The sequence below is a fragment of the Coffea eugenioides genome, chromosome 9 (assembly GCF_003713205.1).
Source record: "Coffea eugenioides isolate CCC68of chromosome 9, Ceug_1.0, whole genome shotgun sequence".
Lineage (NCBI taxonomy): Eukaryota > Viridiplantae > Streptophyta > Magnoliopsida > Gentianales > Rubiaceae > Coffea > Coffea eugenioides.
Genome location: NC_040043.1, coordinates 12,921,273 through 12,934,277, shown reverse-complemented (window position 1 = coordinate 12,934,277; position 13,005 = coordinate 12,921,273). Strand labels below are relative to the sequence as shown.

General features: G+C 38.5%; 1 protein-coding gene across 1 annotated transcript; it reads left to right on the top strand.

Annotated features, from left to right (window-relative positions):
* Positions 1 to 8,299: 8,299 nt before the first annotated feature.
* Positions 8,300 to 11,712, top strand: LOC113783469 (50S ribosomal protein L20). The gene is made up of 2 exons (XM_027329609.1): positions 8,300 to 8,608; positions 11,304 to 11,712. The coding sequence occupies exons 1-2, from the start codon at positions 8,423 to 8,425 to the stop codon at positions 11,493 to 11,495; spliced, it is 378 nt and encodes a 125-aa protein (XP_027185410.1). The 5' UTR covers positions 8,300 to 8,422; the 3' UTR covers positions 11,496 to 11,712.
* Positions 11,713 to 13,005: the final 1,293 nt, after the last annotated feature.

Genomic DNA, 13,005 nt, shown 5'->3' with positions numbered 1-13,005 from the left:
TCTTGTTGGTAGTCCGGCTAATTTTTTGCCATTCAGGCATCCCCTTTTTCATCATTAAGTTGAAGCCATCTTCCTCCACAATTGAAAAGGGATGCTCATGCATAAGCACCCACTCAGCCGCGCTTTGTCTCATGGCAGCAATGTCAAACTTGCCAGTATGAAAGAGGGAATGAGCATTTGAGCTAGAATCAGCAGTTGAAAATTTGAGTTTTTGCTGGCGTGCCTCTACTATTTTGAGTTTCTCCAATCGTTTAGAACAATTTTTCCGATGCCTTAACAAACTTGAAGTTATACCGGTCTTCGTCTTTTTGAATCTAGATTGGCAATACCTACACTCTGAGTAAATTGTTTTTTTAGGCCCAACTTCCACATCTTCGAAATCATCCCATGCTTCAGATTTTCTGGCTCTCTTTTTCTTTTTAAAAGCATCTAGAGTATCACCTTCAATAGCTTCTTTGTTTGAAGTTTGAACAGGAGCTTGTGTATCGCCTTCTAATTGCTCCTCTTCACTTCCTAATTCTTCATCGCCAAGAGAGTATTCCAGCTCTTCCTCGTTGTCATTTCCACCCTCTGTATCAATGATATTCACATGACTAGTGGAATTCCCACCTGTTCTACCTAGCTGTGAAGACGCATCTTCCGTAGACTTATCCATATTATGATTCAACTATGAATAAAGGAAAATAACAAAACATGATTAGACAGCCATCTTTTACTCTCAAACATTCAATACTATAAAACACATAGAACTAACGAGCTTGTGGTTTTTAATTCTATCAAATTTTTCATATTAAATCATCCCAAGCAGAAAAATATCAGCCAAGAAAAAAGTGCAAAAACCAGCCCGAAAAAAAGCACTTAATCTGTTGAAGTTCCCACCTAGAAAAAAACAGCCCAAACTTTGATGACTTAAAAGTTACTATCATTGTCTCTTCTGAAATGATTCCAGTCAATGGCATTTTAAGAAAAGAGAACCAAAAAAATTGTTCATTTCATCAGTTTTTGTGGTAAGGAAACGATATCCATAAAACTAATTAAGTAATGACGGTTGACTGAGAAATATATGGAATTCTACTGGACTTCTTGTACTCCAAATGATTAATGATCAGACTCTAGGATGACCATAGTTTTATAGCCTTTTGATATCCAAACAACTGGACTAATGCCACCAGTATGACAGCTAATAGAGAGTTTCAAACTATGGGAGCTTCAAGGCTAGCAATTACTACTTAAAAGTTTTAGAATCTAAACTACATTTAAAAGAAGCTTTCTTTAACGCAACACATAAAATCAAGACAAATGGAGCTGATAACAATCAACAAGGTGGACTCAAATAAAATTACAAGAAGAAGAGCACCAAAAAAGCAAAATATAAAAGCTTGAATTGTCTAGGAATTTTTGTTCGTAACTCTCATAACCAGAGGAAAGGACAAACAATGAAAAGAAAATTCTTGATTAGGCAAAATTCCAATGCCACCCCAAATCCAACCAAGTAAGGTGGTCCCAAGTCCTATCAAATTCTAGACATTCCAAATTATTGATTAGTTGGACACCACTGATCTCAATGACATGTTGTTTTACATCACCCCACCAATCATGTCTCTTTGTTTCCATAACTGGACCAAGAGATACATGGAAATGATTTCCTATTCAACTAGTATTTCATCATTTTAAGATATGCAATTTAATATGACACTCTGGAAAAAAATGGTTGTCGATTGATTGATCTTCAGTCACATTAAGGAGATTTATTAGCTGCCCCCAAAAATATAAGATCCCTACTAGTATTACGCAATTCAAGTCGGATAAATTATTACCATCCCCTAATTAATAACAAAGGCAATCTTTAAAAGAGATGTATCTATAGATATGATTCTCTTCCGGTTCTATTTTAATGCAAACTCATTCCAACCAGCACATGAAAAAGGTACTTTTTTAAGTCTAGATGACAAATGCAAACCGCATATTTGTTTATTTCCAACATAACTAAGCCGGCACAACTTTCACCTAAAAGAACATGATATTCAAAGTCAAGAAACCACATATGGTGCAGAGATACCAATAAAGCAGGCCATTTTTCTACTCTGCCACTTTAACCATCAGCATGCATCAAGTTATCGGTTATCATCAGCATGATATATGTATGATTTGGGCAAAATCAAGATTGATTTCATACTTGCTAACTAGAGGGAAGCAGCAAATTTCAGACGAGAGAAAATAATCTACTTACAAATTCTTTAATTGAACAAGTGAAGCTACGACCCAAATGAAATCCCGGATCCAACGTAGGAATTAAGAGAACGGCGAACTAACCTTAAATTGGAAATCAAATTGAGGGCTTTTTTCTTAGAATCTGGATCCGAGGTGGGAAATGAAGGACGAGCAGCGCGAAAAGAAGAAGGACGGTTAGCAGTCGTTAAGAATACAGCTGGGCCGAGGAGAGCCGCCAGGTGTTATTTTGATGGCGATGGGTCCGAATACAGCTGGGCTGAGGAGAAGAAGTCGAATTGCAGACGATTAACTTTACAACATGGCGGTGGTGGCTGTGGCGGCATCGGCCGGTGGCGGTGGTGGCTATGGTGCACTCATGGCGGCTGTGGCTAGGGTTTGTTTGAGAAATTGTGAAGGGAAGACGAAAGAGAGATGCAGGACAGCGGGAGAAGCAATTAGAAATGCAATTCAATTTAGGGAAACAACTTTTGCTCTGAAGTCTGAAGACTCTGAACCTCAGCCCTCTGATGCTTGAATTCCAAGTTCCAACTTAGTAATTAGTTATATAAATAGGGGTTTTTTTGTAATTTCATATGTCTCGTCGAGCCGCTCGACGAGCTGACGAGCTAACGAGCTTAATCTCAGATGGCTCGAGTTCGACTCGCTTAATAAACGAGCCGCTCGAGCTCGACTCGAGTTCGAGTTTGACCGAACTCGAGTCGAGCTTTGACTCGAGTGGTTCGCGAGCGGCTTGATTCGTTTGCAGCCCTAATCTAAATTCGATTACATTCTCTTGCAGTTATCATTTGATTCAGTGATTGTTAATTCGTCAGAGGATCTTTGGATATTTTATAGGTGTCCATTTGTATGTTCGGTAGTGGGAAATTCTAATCAACATATTTCCTTATCTGTGGATACCGAGTCCCATGATTTTTTCATTTGTTCATGCGAAATGTTCAATGGAGGAGCGTAGGGATTTATGGCAGAATTTATTGATTGATAAACCTATTTCCCTTTCTTGGTATATTGGGAAAGATTTTAACATCATAACGGCCCCCCACGAAAAACGAGGAGGTCGACCTTTTTCTGTGTCTGACAGAGTGGAATTTTTGTCTTTCATGGAAGAGGTTGGAATTTTTTATGTCGATTTCTTGGGATCTAGTTTCATATGGTGCAACAATCGGAGAGGCAGAGCTAGAATTTGGAATCGACTAGACAGATTATTAGTTAATGAAGAATGTTCGGACTTTGCTTCATCAATTTCTGTAATTCACTTAGTGAGACATCTGTCTAATCACGCTCCTTTGAAAATTTTGTTTGCATCTAGGTTAGGTAATAAGCCGAGACCATTCAGATTTTTGAATGTCTAGACGTCTAAACCAGAGTTATTGGAGGTGATTAGAAGTGCTTGAAATCTAGAAGTGCATGGCTCTCCCTTACAGGTATTATGCTCAAAATTATTGGCGACAAGAAGGGCTATTCAACAATGAAACAAGCAGTCCTTCAGGAATGTATTTGATGTTGTTCGGGAGGTTGAGCTTGTGGTGATGAGGGCTGAGGTAGGGGTGGAGATTGATGATTCTGAGGTGGCTCAAGCCAAGCTTCAAAATGCTCAAGCGGAGCTTCGTAGAGCATTGTCAATTGAAGAACAATTTTGGTGTCAAAAAACTACAGTTAAGTGGCTTCGTAGTGGGGATCATAATTCCAGGTTTTTCCATGCGGTCGTTAAGCAGAGAAGAGTGCAAGGAACGATACAGAATAAAAAATTCAAATGGGGCTTAGTTGGAGGAGGATGTGCCTTAGCAAACGAGACGATTGCGTATTCTTCAGACCTCTTTACTAGGTCTACGAATTCCAGCCCGATTGTGTTGCATCTAATTCTGCCTGTGATCACGGGAGAGGATAATAGGCTCTTAAAAGATATGCCTGACATGGAGGAAGTTTGGCGAGTGGTGTTCGCAATAGATGGGGAGAGTGCTGCTAGCCCGGATGGCTTTATGGGAAAGTTCTTCACTTTTTCATAGGATGTCATTGCTCAGGATGTATATAGTGCGGTAGTGAGTTTTTTCTGTGGGATAGAGTTGCCTAAAGTTCCACCTCTATTGTGTTGATTCCTAAAGTTCAGAATCCCCCAGGATTTCTCTAAATTTAGGCCGATTGGTCTCTGTAATTTTTTAATAAATTATTATCCAGAATATTGTTGGATTGAGTGGCTTCTATTTTGCCAAAAATTATCTCACCCCAAGAGACAAATTTCATTAAAAACCGGAATATAACGAAAAATTATTTGTTAGCCTAAGAGGTGATGTCGGGTATTGCAAAGAAGTCAAGATGGGAGAATATAGCTCTAAAGCTGGATATGTCTAAGGCGTATGATCGGTTGTCATGGTTGCATATTATTAGTATGTTGCGGAAATTTGGGTTTGGGGAGCAATTCATAAACATGGTGTAGAGATTATTGTCTAATGTTTGGTTCTCAGTTATAATTAATGGGGCGTCGCATGATTTCTTCAAGTCTAGTAGGAGTTTGCGTTAGAGTGATCCGTTATCCTCCGTGTTATTTGTTATTGGGGCTAAGGTGCTTTCACGAGGTTTAAATAACCTGGTGCTGCAATCGAGTTTCGTGGGGTTTAGAGTTCCGACGAGTTGTACTGCTATAATGCATTTAGCGTTTGCTGATGATATGTGATTTTTGCTATGGATCTACTACTTCTTTAAAAAGCATTATGCAGGTGCTCGATGTATACCAGCAGTCTTCGGGACAATTGGTGCATGTTCAAAAAATTGGTTATTTGGTTCATCCATCGCTGCTATCGTCTCGCCGAAGGGTGATTGAGCGTGTCACGGAAATTTTTAGATAGGTTTTTCCATTTCGCTACCTAGGTTTTCCTTTGTACTTTGGAAGGTGTAAATCATCATATTTTGGGAAGTGTGTCAATCTATTCTAGGTAGAATCCTGTCTTGGAAGTCAAAGTTTCTCTCTTCGAGGGGGAGGTTAATCTTGATTAAGCATGTTCTTTCGTCCATTCCAGTGCACTTGCTATCAGCCGCTGTGTTTCCTACCTCTGTTTTTAAAGTTTAGAAAATGTTTGTTCAAATTTTCTGTGGGGTCATCGGGTAAAGGGATGAATTCCATTGGATTCATTGGTCTCACTTGTGTTATCCGGTTAAGGAGAAAGGTGTTGGTTTTAGGAGGCTTAGTGACGTATATATGGCTTTCTCTTGCAAATTATGATGGAGTTTTAGGACAGGGTCTTCGCTCTGGGTAGAGTTTATACGAGCAAAATATTGTAGGTTCCTTCACCCTTGCCAGGTAGAGTTGAGCCGATATGATTCGGCGATATGGAGGAGAATGCTAAATATAAGCTAACAAGTGAAACTATCTATGGCATGACTGGTAAAAGAGGGGTTTTGTCATTTTTGGTATGATAACTGGTTGGGTAGTGATGCTTTATTCCTTAAATCTACGGTGACTCTGGCCCTCTCCTTTAGGGACTTCATCACGAATGGGGATTAGGATGTGAATTTGCTCTCTCAAGCTCTCCCCCAGGATCTTATTCCTTCCATTTTGCAGCAGCAAGTCCCTAAGGGAGTACGTGCGGATGAGGTCGTATGGAGGCCGATTGTGTTTGGAAAATTTTCATTAGCATCGGCTTTTCATGAGGTACGCCTAACTCGTAATACTTATGTTATTCATTCTCAGATTTGGCATTCTCGAATTTCATTGAAAGTGTCTTTCTTTATGTTGGGATTGTTGTTGGGGAGGCTGCCATTGCCTGATGCTCTAAGTAAGTTTGGTGTCCAATTGCTTTCGAAATGTTTTTGTTGTCGAGACGTGTCAAGTGAGTCTTTGAAGCATGTATTTTTGAAGGATCAAGTTGTGAAGGAGGTCTAGAATTATTTTGGTAGTATGTGTAGGTTAACGTGTTCAGGTTCCTCCTTGCAAGCTCATGTAGTGGCTTGGTGGGTTTCTTCACTTAGGTCAGATAGAAGACGATTCATTTTTTCAATTCTTTCAAATTTTATTTGTTGGTAGATTTGGAAGGCTAGAAATAAAGCGTATTTTGAAGGGATCCTGATGCGAACTGCAGATATTTGTCAAACCATTGTTTTTAGAGGTTAAATAAGTGGTGGAGATTCACTTTAATCAGAGGATTGGGATGCAAACATTTCCTTAGTTGTATGACTAGTTAGCTCAACCGGCAAGTGTCTTTGGTTTTAAGTTTGTTCGTTGGAAGACGAAGGAGGTTGGGGTGTTAACGCTGAATACGGATGGTGTTCTAAGGGCAATTTAGGTGTGAGTAGCGGCGCTGGGATCTTACGTAACTCATCTAGGCTGCCTCTAGTTGCTTTCTCGGCTTTTTTTGGGAAATAATCTAGCTTGCACGCAGGGATACTAGCCCTTTTAACTGGTCTTCGAGTGTGTACCCAGAGGGGGTTTAACAATATTTGTATACAATCTGATTCATTGGTCTTGGTTGGGATTCTTCAAAGGCGCCTTCAGTGTTCATGGTAGATTTGAAGGGAGGTAGGGCAGATTTGGAAATTAGTTAAGGACGCGGCAAGGTTTTCTCATTCCTACAGAGAGGCTAATGGAGTTGTTGACATTCTATCTAATATGGGTGTCTCTCATAATCAACATCGTATCATTATTTATGATTATATAAGTGTGTTTTCAAAATTGGCATGTGGGGAAATCCGACTAGATAGACTAGGAATATCTTCTATTAAGAAGATGAGGATAGGCTAGGCCATTGTATTGATCATTTTCATGTTGAAATTTTTGTAACTCTTGTTTCTTTATTTGAATAAAGGTTGGGGTAATGTCCGTCCCCGTATACGGGGTTAGCTGGAAAAAAATGTATGTGAGAAAATTTATGTGTCAAAATATATTAATTAATATACTGGATCATATTTGGGTCATAGGTCTGAGATGACCCAATATGACCCAACTCAAAATTAACCCAATCTAAAGTTGGACAGGTTAAGTATAACTCATTTAAGTGAAAACCCAATATTAATCCACCTAATTACCAAGGTATGACAGTAACTTGCACAACAACTCTGAAAACACACTCAAATACATTAAAATAAATAAATAAATTCTCACCCTTTTTCTTCTTCCACATGCCACCATCACCCATTACTACCTATCACCAATAGTGGCCATTCTCTCTCTCTCCTCCCTTCCTTTCTCCGCACCTCACACTCCCTCCCTCTCTAGTGTCTAGATGTGCGATTGTGACCACTGGTATTTGGTCGCGACTGGCAAGACCAAAGACGTAGAAAAGAGGGGCAATGGGATGCAGGGAAGGAAAAAGGGAGGGAAGGGGAGAGATGTGAGTAAGAAAGAGGGGGAAAAGGTCGACGGTGAAGAAGATGAGGGACAGTGGCAGGTGGTAGGTGATGGTGAAGTTTTTTTTAAAAAAATGTTTAAATATATCCCACTAAAATTTTAAATCTTACAAATATTCCAAAATACATCATCAAAAACATTTTCAAAAACGCCCTCAAAAACATCTTAAAAAACACCTAATAGTCTATAATAAAAGTTTTTTCACATATATACCTATAATAAAATTTCTCATAAACACCTCCAAATACACCTAATTCATATGAACCCATATATAAATAATTGCGGATTGCATTTTGCAAGCCAATTGATAACTCACAGAGTTCATCAACTTCACCTAAAGGATAGGTGTGTGAGCTAGGATCTTCAAGCTTTCAACAAATGAAGGGAAAAAAATCTCTGCTACATCACTAAAAATAAAGGAAAAAAGAGAAAAAAAAAGAAAAAAGAAACAACGAAATAGAGAAAATAATAAATTTGTAAAACTCATTCTATATTAACAAATATACTATTAATTTTCATCAAAATCCATTATCATTGACCCCTCTATTGCATTAATAGTGATATTGATTATGGAATTCCAACCAAACGGCTCCTAAATTGGCTAAAAAGAAAGATTGCTGGTTCAAGAAAAAAGTTGGAGGTCTATTCAAGTGCAACCCATCTGCCCGGTACCTTCTTGCAAATATTCCCATTTCACCGGTAATAATAATATGTATCACTCACCCAAAACCAGTCGACCAAGAGGGCTAAAACCCAAAACCCCACCCACCAGAAAGGGAAGCCAAGAGAAAGAGGAGAGTTTGCAGAGGAGAAAGATTAAACCCAGAGAGAGAGAGAGAGAGAGAGCGAGGAACAATGAACAAGAAAGAGGTCTTCAAATTAGCAAAGGGTTTCAGAGGAAGAGCAAAAAACTGCATCAGAATTGCCAGAGAAAGGGTGGAGAAAGCCCTTCAATACTCCTACAGAGACCGCCGCAATAAGAAGCGAGATATGCGGTCCCTTTGGATTGAACGTATCAACGCCGGCACTCGCCAACACGGGGTAATTGCAGCTAGCTCTAGTGTCTTTTTTATTTTTCTTTACATTTTCTTGTGAATTAATTTTTTTTTTTCATTTCAGTACGCCCCCCCCCCCCTCCAACCTTTGATTGTTGGGCTGTGTTTTTGGTTGCTTGATAAATCTGGATTTAGGTGTCAATATTTTGATGTTTCTGGTTAATTTGAAGCTTAAATGGGTTAAGATACTGAACGGTTTCCGACTATTCTGTGGAGAAAGGCGATTTATTTGGTTGATTATGTTTTTGTTGCTTAAATGCTTCATTTTGTTAGTGTTTTGAATGGTATGTGCTCTTCAAGAATGCCTTTTTTCCTCGCCTGTTGTGGCAAATATAGGCAAGAGATTCCTTTTGTTTTAAATTTTGATGGATTTATATTTAGGGGCTGGGAGGAGGGTAGGTCTTAATCAATGTTTTAAGGACGTTTTTAAGGGCAGTCCTCAAGGCGAGGCAAAGCCAAAATGTCTCAGTTAGTCCATGTTCTAGCGAACACGCACAATGCGCAAATTTGAGGCATAGCCTACGGCGTAAAATATGTAGGCCCTCAGATAAAACCCAAAAAGGTGGCTTGCAAAGAAGCCAAAGTTCTTGAATGAGGCAAATATAAAGGGACAGAAAGCTTTATATGGATTTTTGGCTCTGTCAATTGATACAAGGTGATTAAGAAGCAGAACTCTGCAAAAATTTGAAGGTAATAAATGATTGGTAAAATTCCTAGAATAGAGGAGGCGTTAGGGACAAAGAAGAAGGGCACTATTGGCTGCACAATGAGCTCTGAAGCTTTTTTTTGTTAAATTTTATCCCACCACTGGGGCTCGCTTTTCTACTCACTTTCTCTCAGAGAATACCTGTGGCCACCATTGCTTACAAGTTCCAACTTAGGAGTTTCCTTTTTTAGGAGATCCAGCCATCTCTCTCATGATGTCTCTCACGGAGTGCTACATTCATTTATCCTCAGTCCAGAACATTTGTAACAATGGCAACAAAGTCCATACACAACAATCAACCGTGTTTGGTAACAATGTTCAGACTTAATATCCCAAATGAACCATACAAAACTTCAACCAATTCTCCACTTTTGTGAAACCTATAATGACTCATTAGAAAAGCACCCAGACATTGTGCATTTTGACAAGAACTTCATCATTTTTAAATGAATTGGTGACAATTGTCATTATATGGAAGATAATTTGGAATATCATGATAATGGAGATAGGGCCAATAGTGGAGTTCCTCATGTGGAGGCTGTATATTTTCCTCAATTGATCCTTTGGGCTCTTAAATGGATAATTCTTATTTCCTATTATGAAGAACACTTGTCTGCATAAAGCAAATCTTGGATACGTTTTCCTATTCTTGCTGCTGTTTCAATATTAAAGTTTGGAACTGGTGGGAGAAGCGGCTCAAATGATTTATTCTTTATATATACTGTAGAAAGTGGAAATAGTTAACTTTCTTTGTCATCCCTGACTTCTGCACGCTTGGAGCTCTGATAATGTGAGGAACGTTTTTCATAGATGTATTTTATGTAGACTAAATTTGAATAGGTATACTGTTTATATATGTTTATTTATGATTTTGCACACAGAGGCATCTCTATGCTTGAAATTCATATGTAGATAGTAAAATGAAGTTACATGAGGTTGCTACATATTCACCTTATTGGAAATCTATAGCTCATATGGGTCTAAGCCATAGGAAAAAAGAGAGAGCAATTCATTCTAGATTTGTTATTCCTTTAACTTTGGTCTTTTTTGAGCTTGTAAAGAGGATTAGATGGACGATATATATTATGAATATATTTAGCCTGTAAATTGTCAGGATAAGATTTAATTGTCTTAGGGTAGATTGTCAGGAATTGCATTTTGTTGATTACATCTCAGAACATGTAGGTATGTGCAATTTCTCAGTGTATACAACCAAATCTATCATATTCACTACCATTAGCCCTGATATGCGTTTTCTTCCCTGGTTGTTTGCCAAATATAGATGATATTTTTCTGTTTCTACTTTATATATTTTTAAATTCTCTACTTGAAACGGTTGATGATGCTTTAGTAGTGGAATACCTGCTCGTTAGCACATCTCTTATTACCTACTGAGCGATCCAACTCTCAAAGGTGTTGTCATTTATTTCTTACAATAAGCAATTATCTCTCCTCTCCAATGAAATGGTTCTGTACTTATAGACTTGATTGCTTCTCTCAACCATTACGTCTCTCTTTGGATTTGAATTTGTCAGAATTTCAGGCAATTGACACACCGCAGGCACCTTAGAAAAAAGTTTGAATAGTCATTTTTCATTTTTATGGGCTCACATGAACAATCTCTAATTATAAGAATTGGGTTTTAAGAAAGCCTTTCAATGGCCTATGATGCTTGTTTTCTTAACTAATTCATTTACCTTTTCTTGGTTATTTGGATAAGTCAGCTTCTCTGTCCTTGATATGTGCACTGTACTTTTGTTATTTCTATTTCTACCATTCCATTCCATTTGGTTCAAGACGAGTATTCCGGGTGATGCTGCATCTTGGGATTGATTCTCTCTGGGATGACAAATTTCTCTTCTGAATACTGTGCTTGTTTCAAAAGCCATGATTTCAAGATTTTACTCATCTAACTCATCTTTTGTTTCATGGTCTTCGGCAGATGATTAACCTTTCTCTTTGACTTCCTTTATAGGTTAACTACGGTAACTTTATGCATGGTCTGATGAAGGAGAACATCCAACTGAACAGGAAAGTCCTGTCAGAACTTTCTATGCATGAACCACACAGTTTCAAGGCTTTGGTTGACATCTCACGCACTGCATTCCCCGGGAATAAGAAGCCTGTGCTTGCTCCCAAAAAGGAAGGACTTGCAGTTGTCCTGTAATCATCTATGTTTACCAGCAAATGCTTTCTACCTGATTGTGTCATATCAATGTTTTGCGCTTCTCTGGCTGTTTCCTTTGGTTAACAGCTTCTTGAAATGGATGAAAAAGAAAATTGGATGTAAATCCTTGATCAGTATACAAACTTTTATCCTTTTCTGGAAGGACTCGAGCCAGAATTTCGTGAAGTATGATTAGCTTCTTGAAGAGTTTGGCTAATGATTTGAACTATAAAACTTAGGTCTGCACATTTTTATGCTTTCTGGCTTGCAGGATTTTCTTTTTGGATATTTGGTAACTAAACAAAGGAAAGACTTGATACCTGGGATCTTGAAGCACTATTATAACTCTATAGCAACTGCTGATCACAGCTAGAATAACGGCAAAAAGAAGAAAAGACGAAATATTAGAAGAAGGTGAAATAAGAAAGATTTCGTTACAAGCAGGCTACTATTTCATAAACCCTTCAAGAAGATAGATCGCATTCTTCAGAGGTGGAATCAATCATGCCATTCTGAGCATTTCCATTCAAACAAACGTTTCCATTAAATAGGGAAATTCTAGAGTATGCAAGAAATTAGTGTCTATGAAGTGCTTCTGATGGAAGAATTGCTCTTACTATATGCAACGTTAAGAAGAGTTGGTCTCTTGATTGCCATTGTCAGACACATTTTTCGAACATTGAGTTCCAAAGAACGGCAAGTGCATCTTTTACCTTAACAATGTAAAAACAATCACACCCTTCAATCCTCAAAACAGCTAAAAGGCATTTCGTAATACTTCAGAATTAGAAGTGTCTAGCCATTTTTTGATTCTCCAAATACTTTCTTCCTTGGACCTAAATTCTTATGCCTGATTGTTCTGCCGTATAAGGAGAAATCAACTCTCAAATTGAACGGTAACCAAGCTCATAGGACGGTTTGGAAAGGCACAGAGGTTCAAGTTCTGCTAACTAATGTATAAAATGCTAAGCAGCAATTTTCTATCAATTGGAAATTTACAACTCCGTATTATACTCTTTATGCAAAATTTAGAGTCTCTCGTGTCCAAATTCTGTCTACCTAAACTGGAAGCTTTGAAAGGTACCCCTTAACCAGCATAATTATGCAAAAGATGTATTCTTTAAATCCAAATTAGAGCACATTTTAAGACTGAATAGTCGTGTTGTGACAGCCCCACCTCCCCCTAAGGCGAACCAGAGGGTTCGGCGGACCGCCTGCCCAGCTCTCGCCGGGACTCAGTCGAACCTCAATCAAATCTGAAATAAAACCACAAGATGAAATGAAGTTCACCAAACTATCCAAGTTTGCTTCCGAATTAGTGGCCACGGAACCAAGAAGGGTAAGACGATTTATACAGGGATTGAATCTGGAAATTCAAGAAGCACTAGCAGCGGTTCAAGTGAATACGTTTACAGAGGTCCTTGAGAAAGCCCAACGAATCGAGAATGCAAAAGTACAGATAAAAGCCTCCCAAAATCGGAAAAGGGGTACACCTGGTAGTGTGACTGAG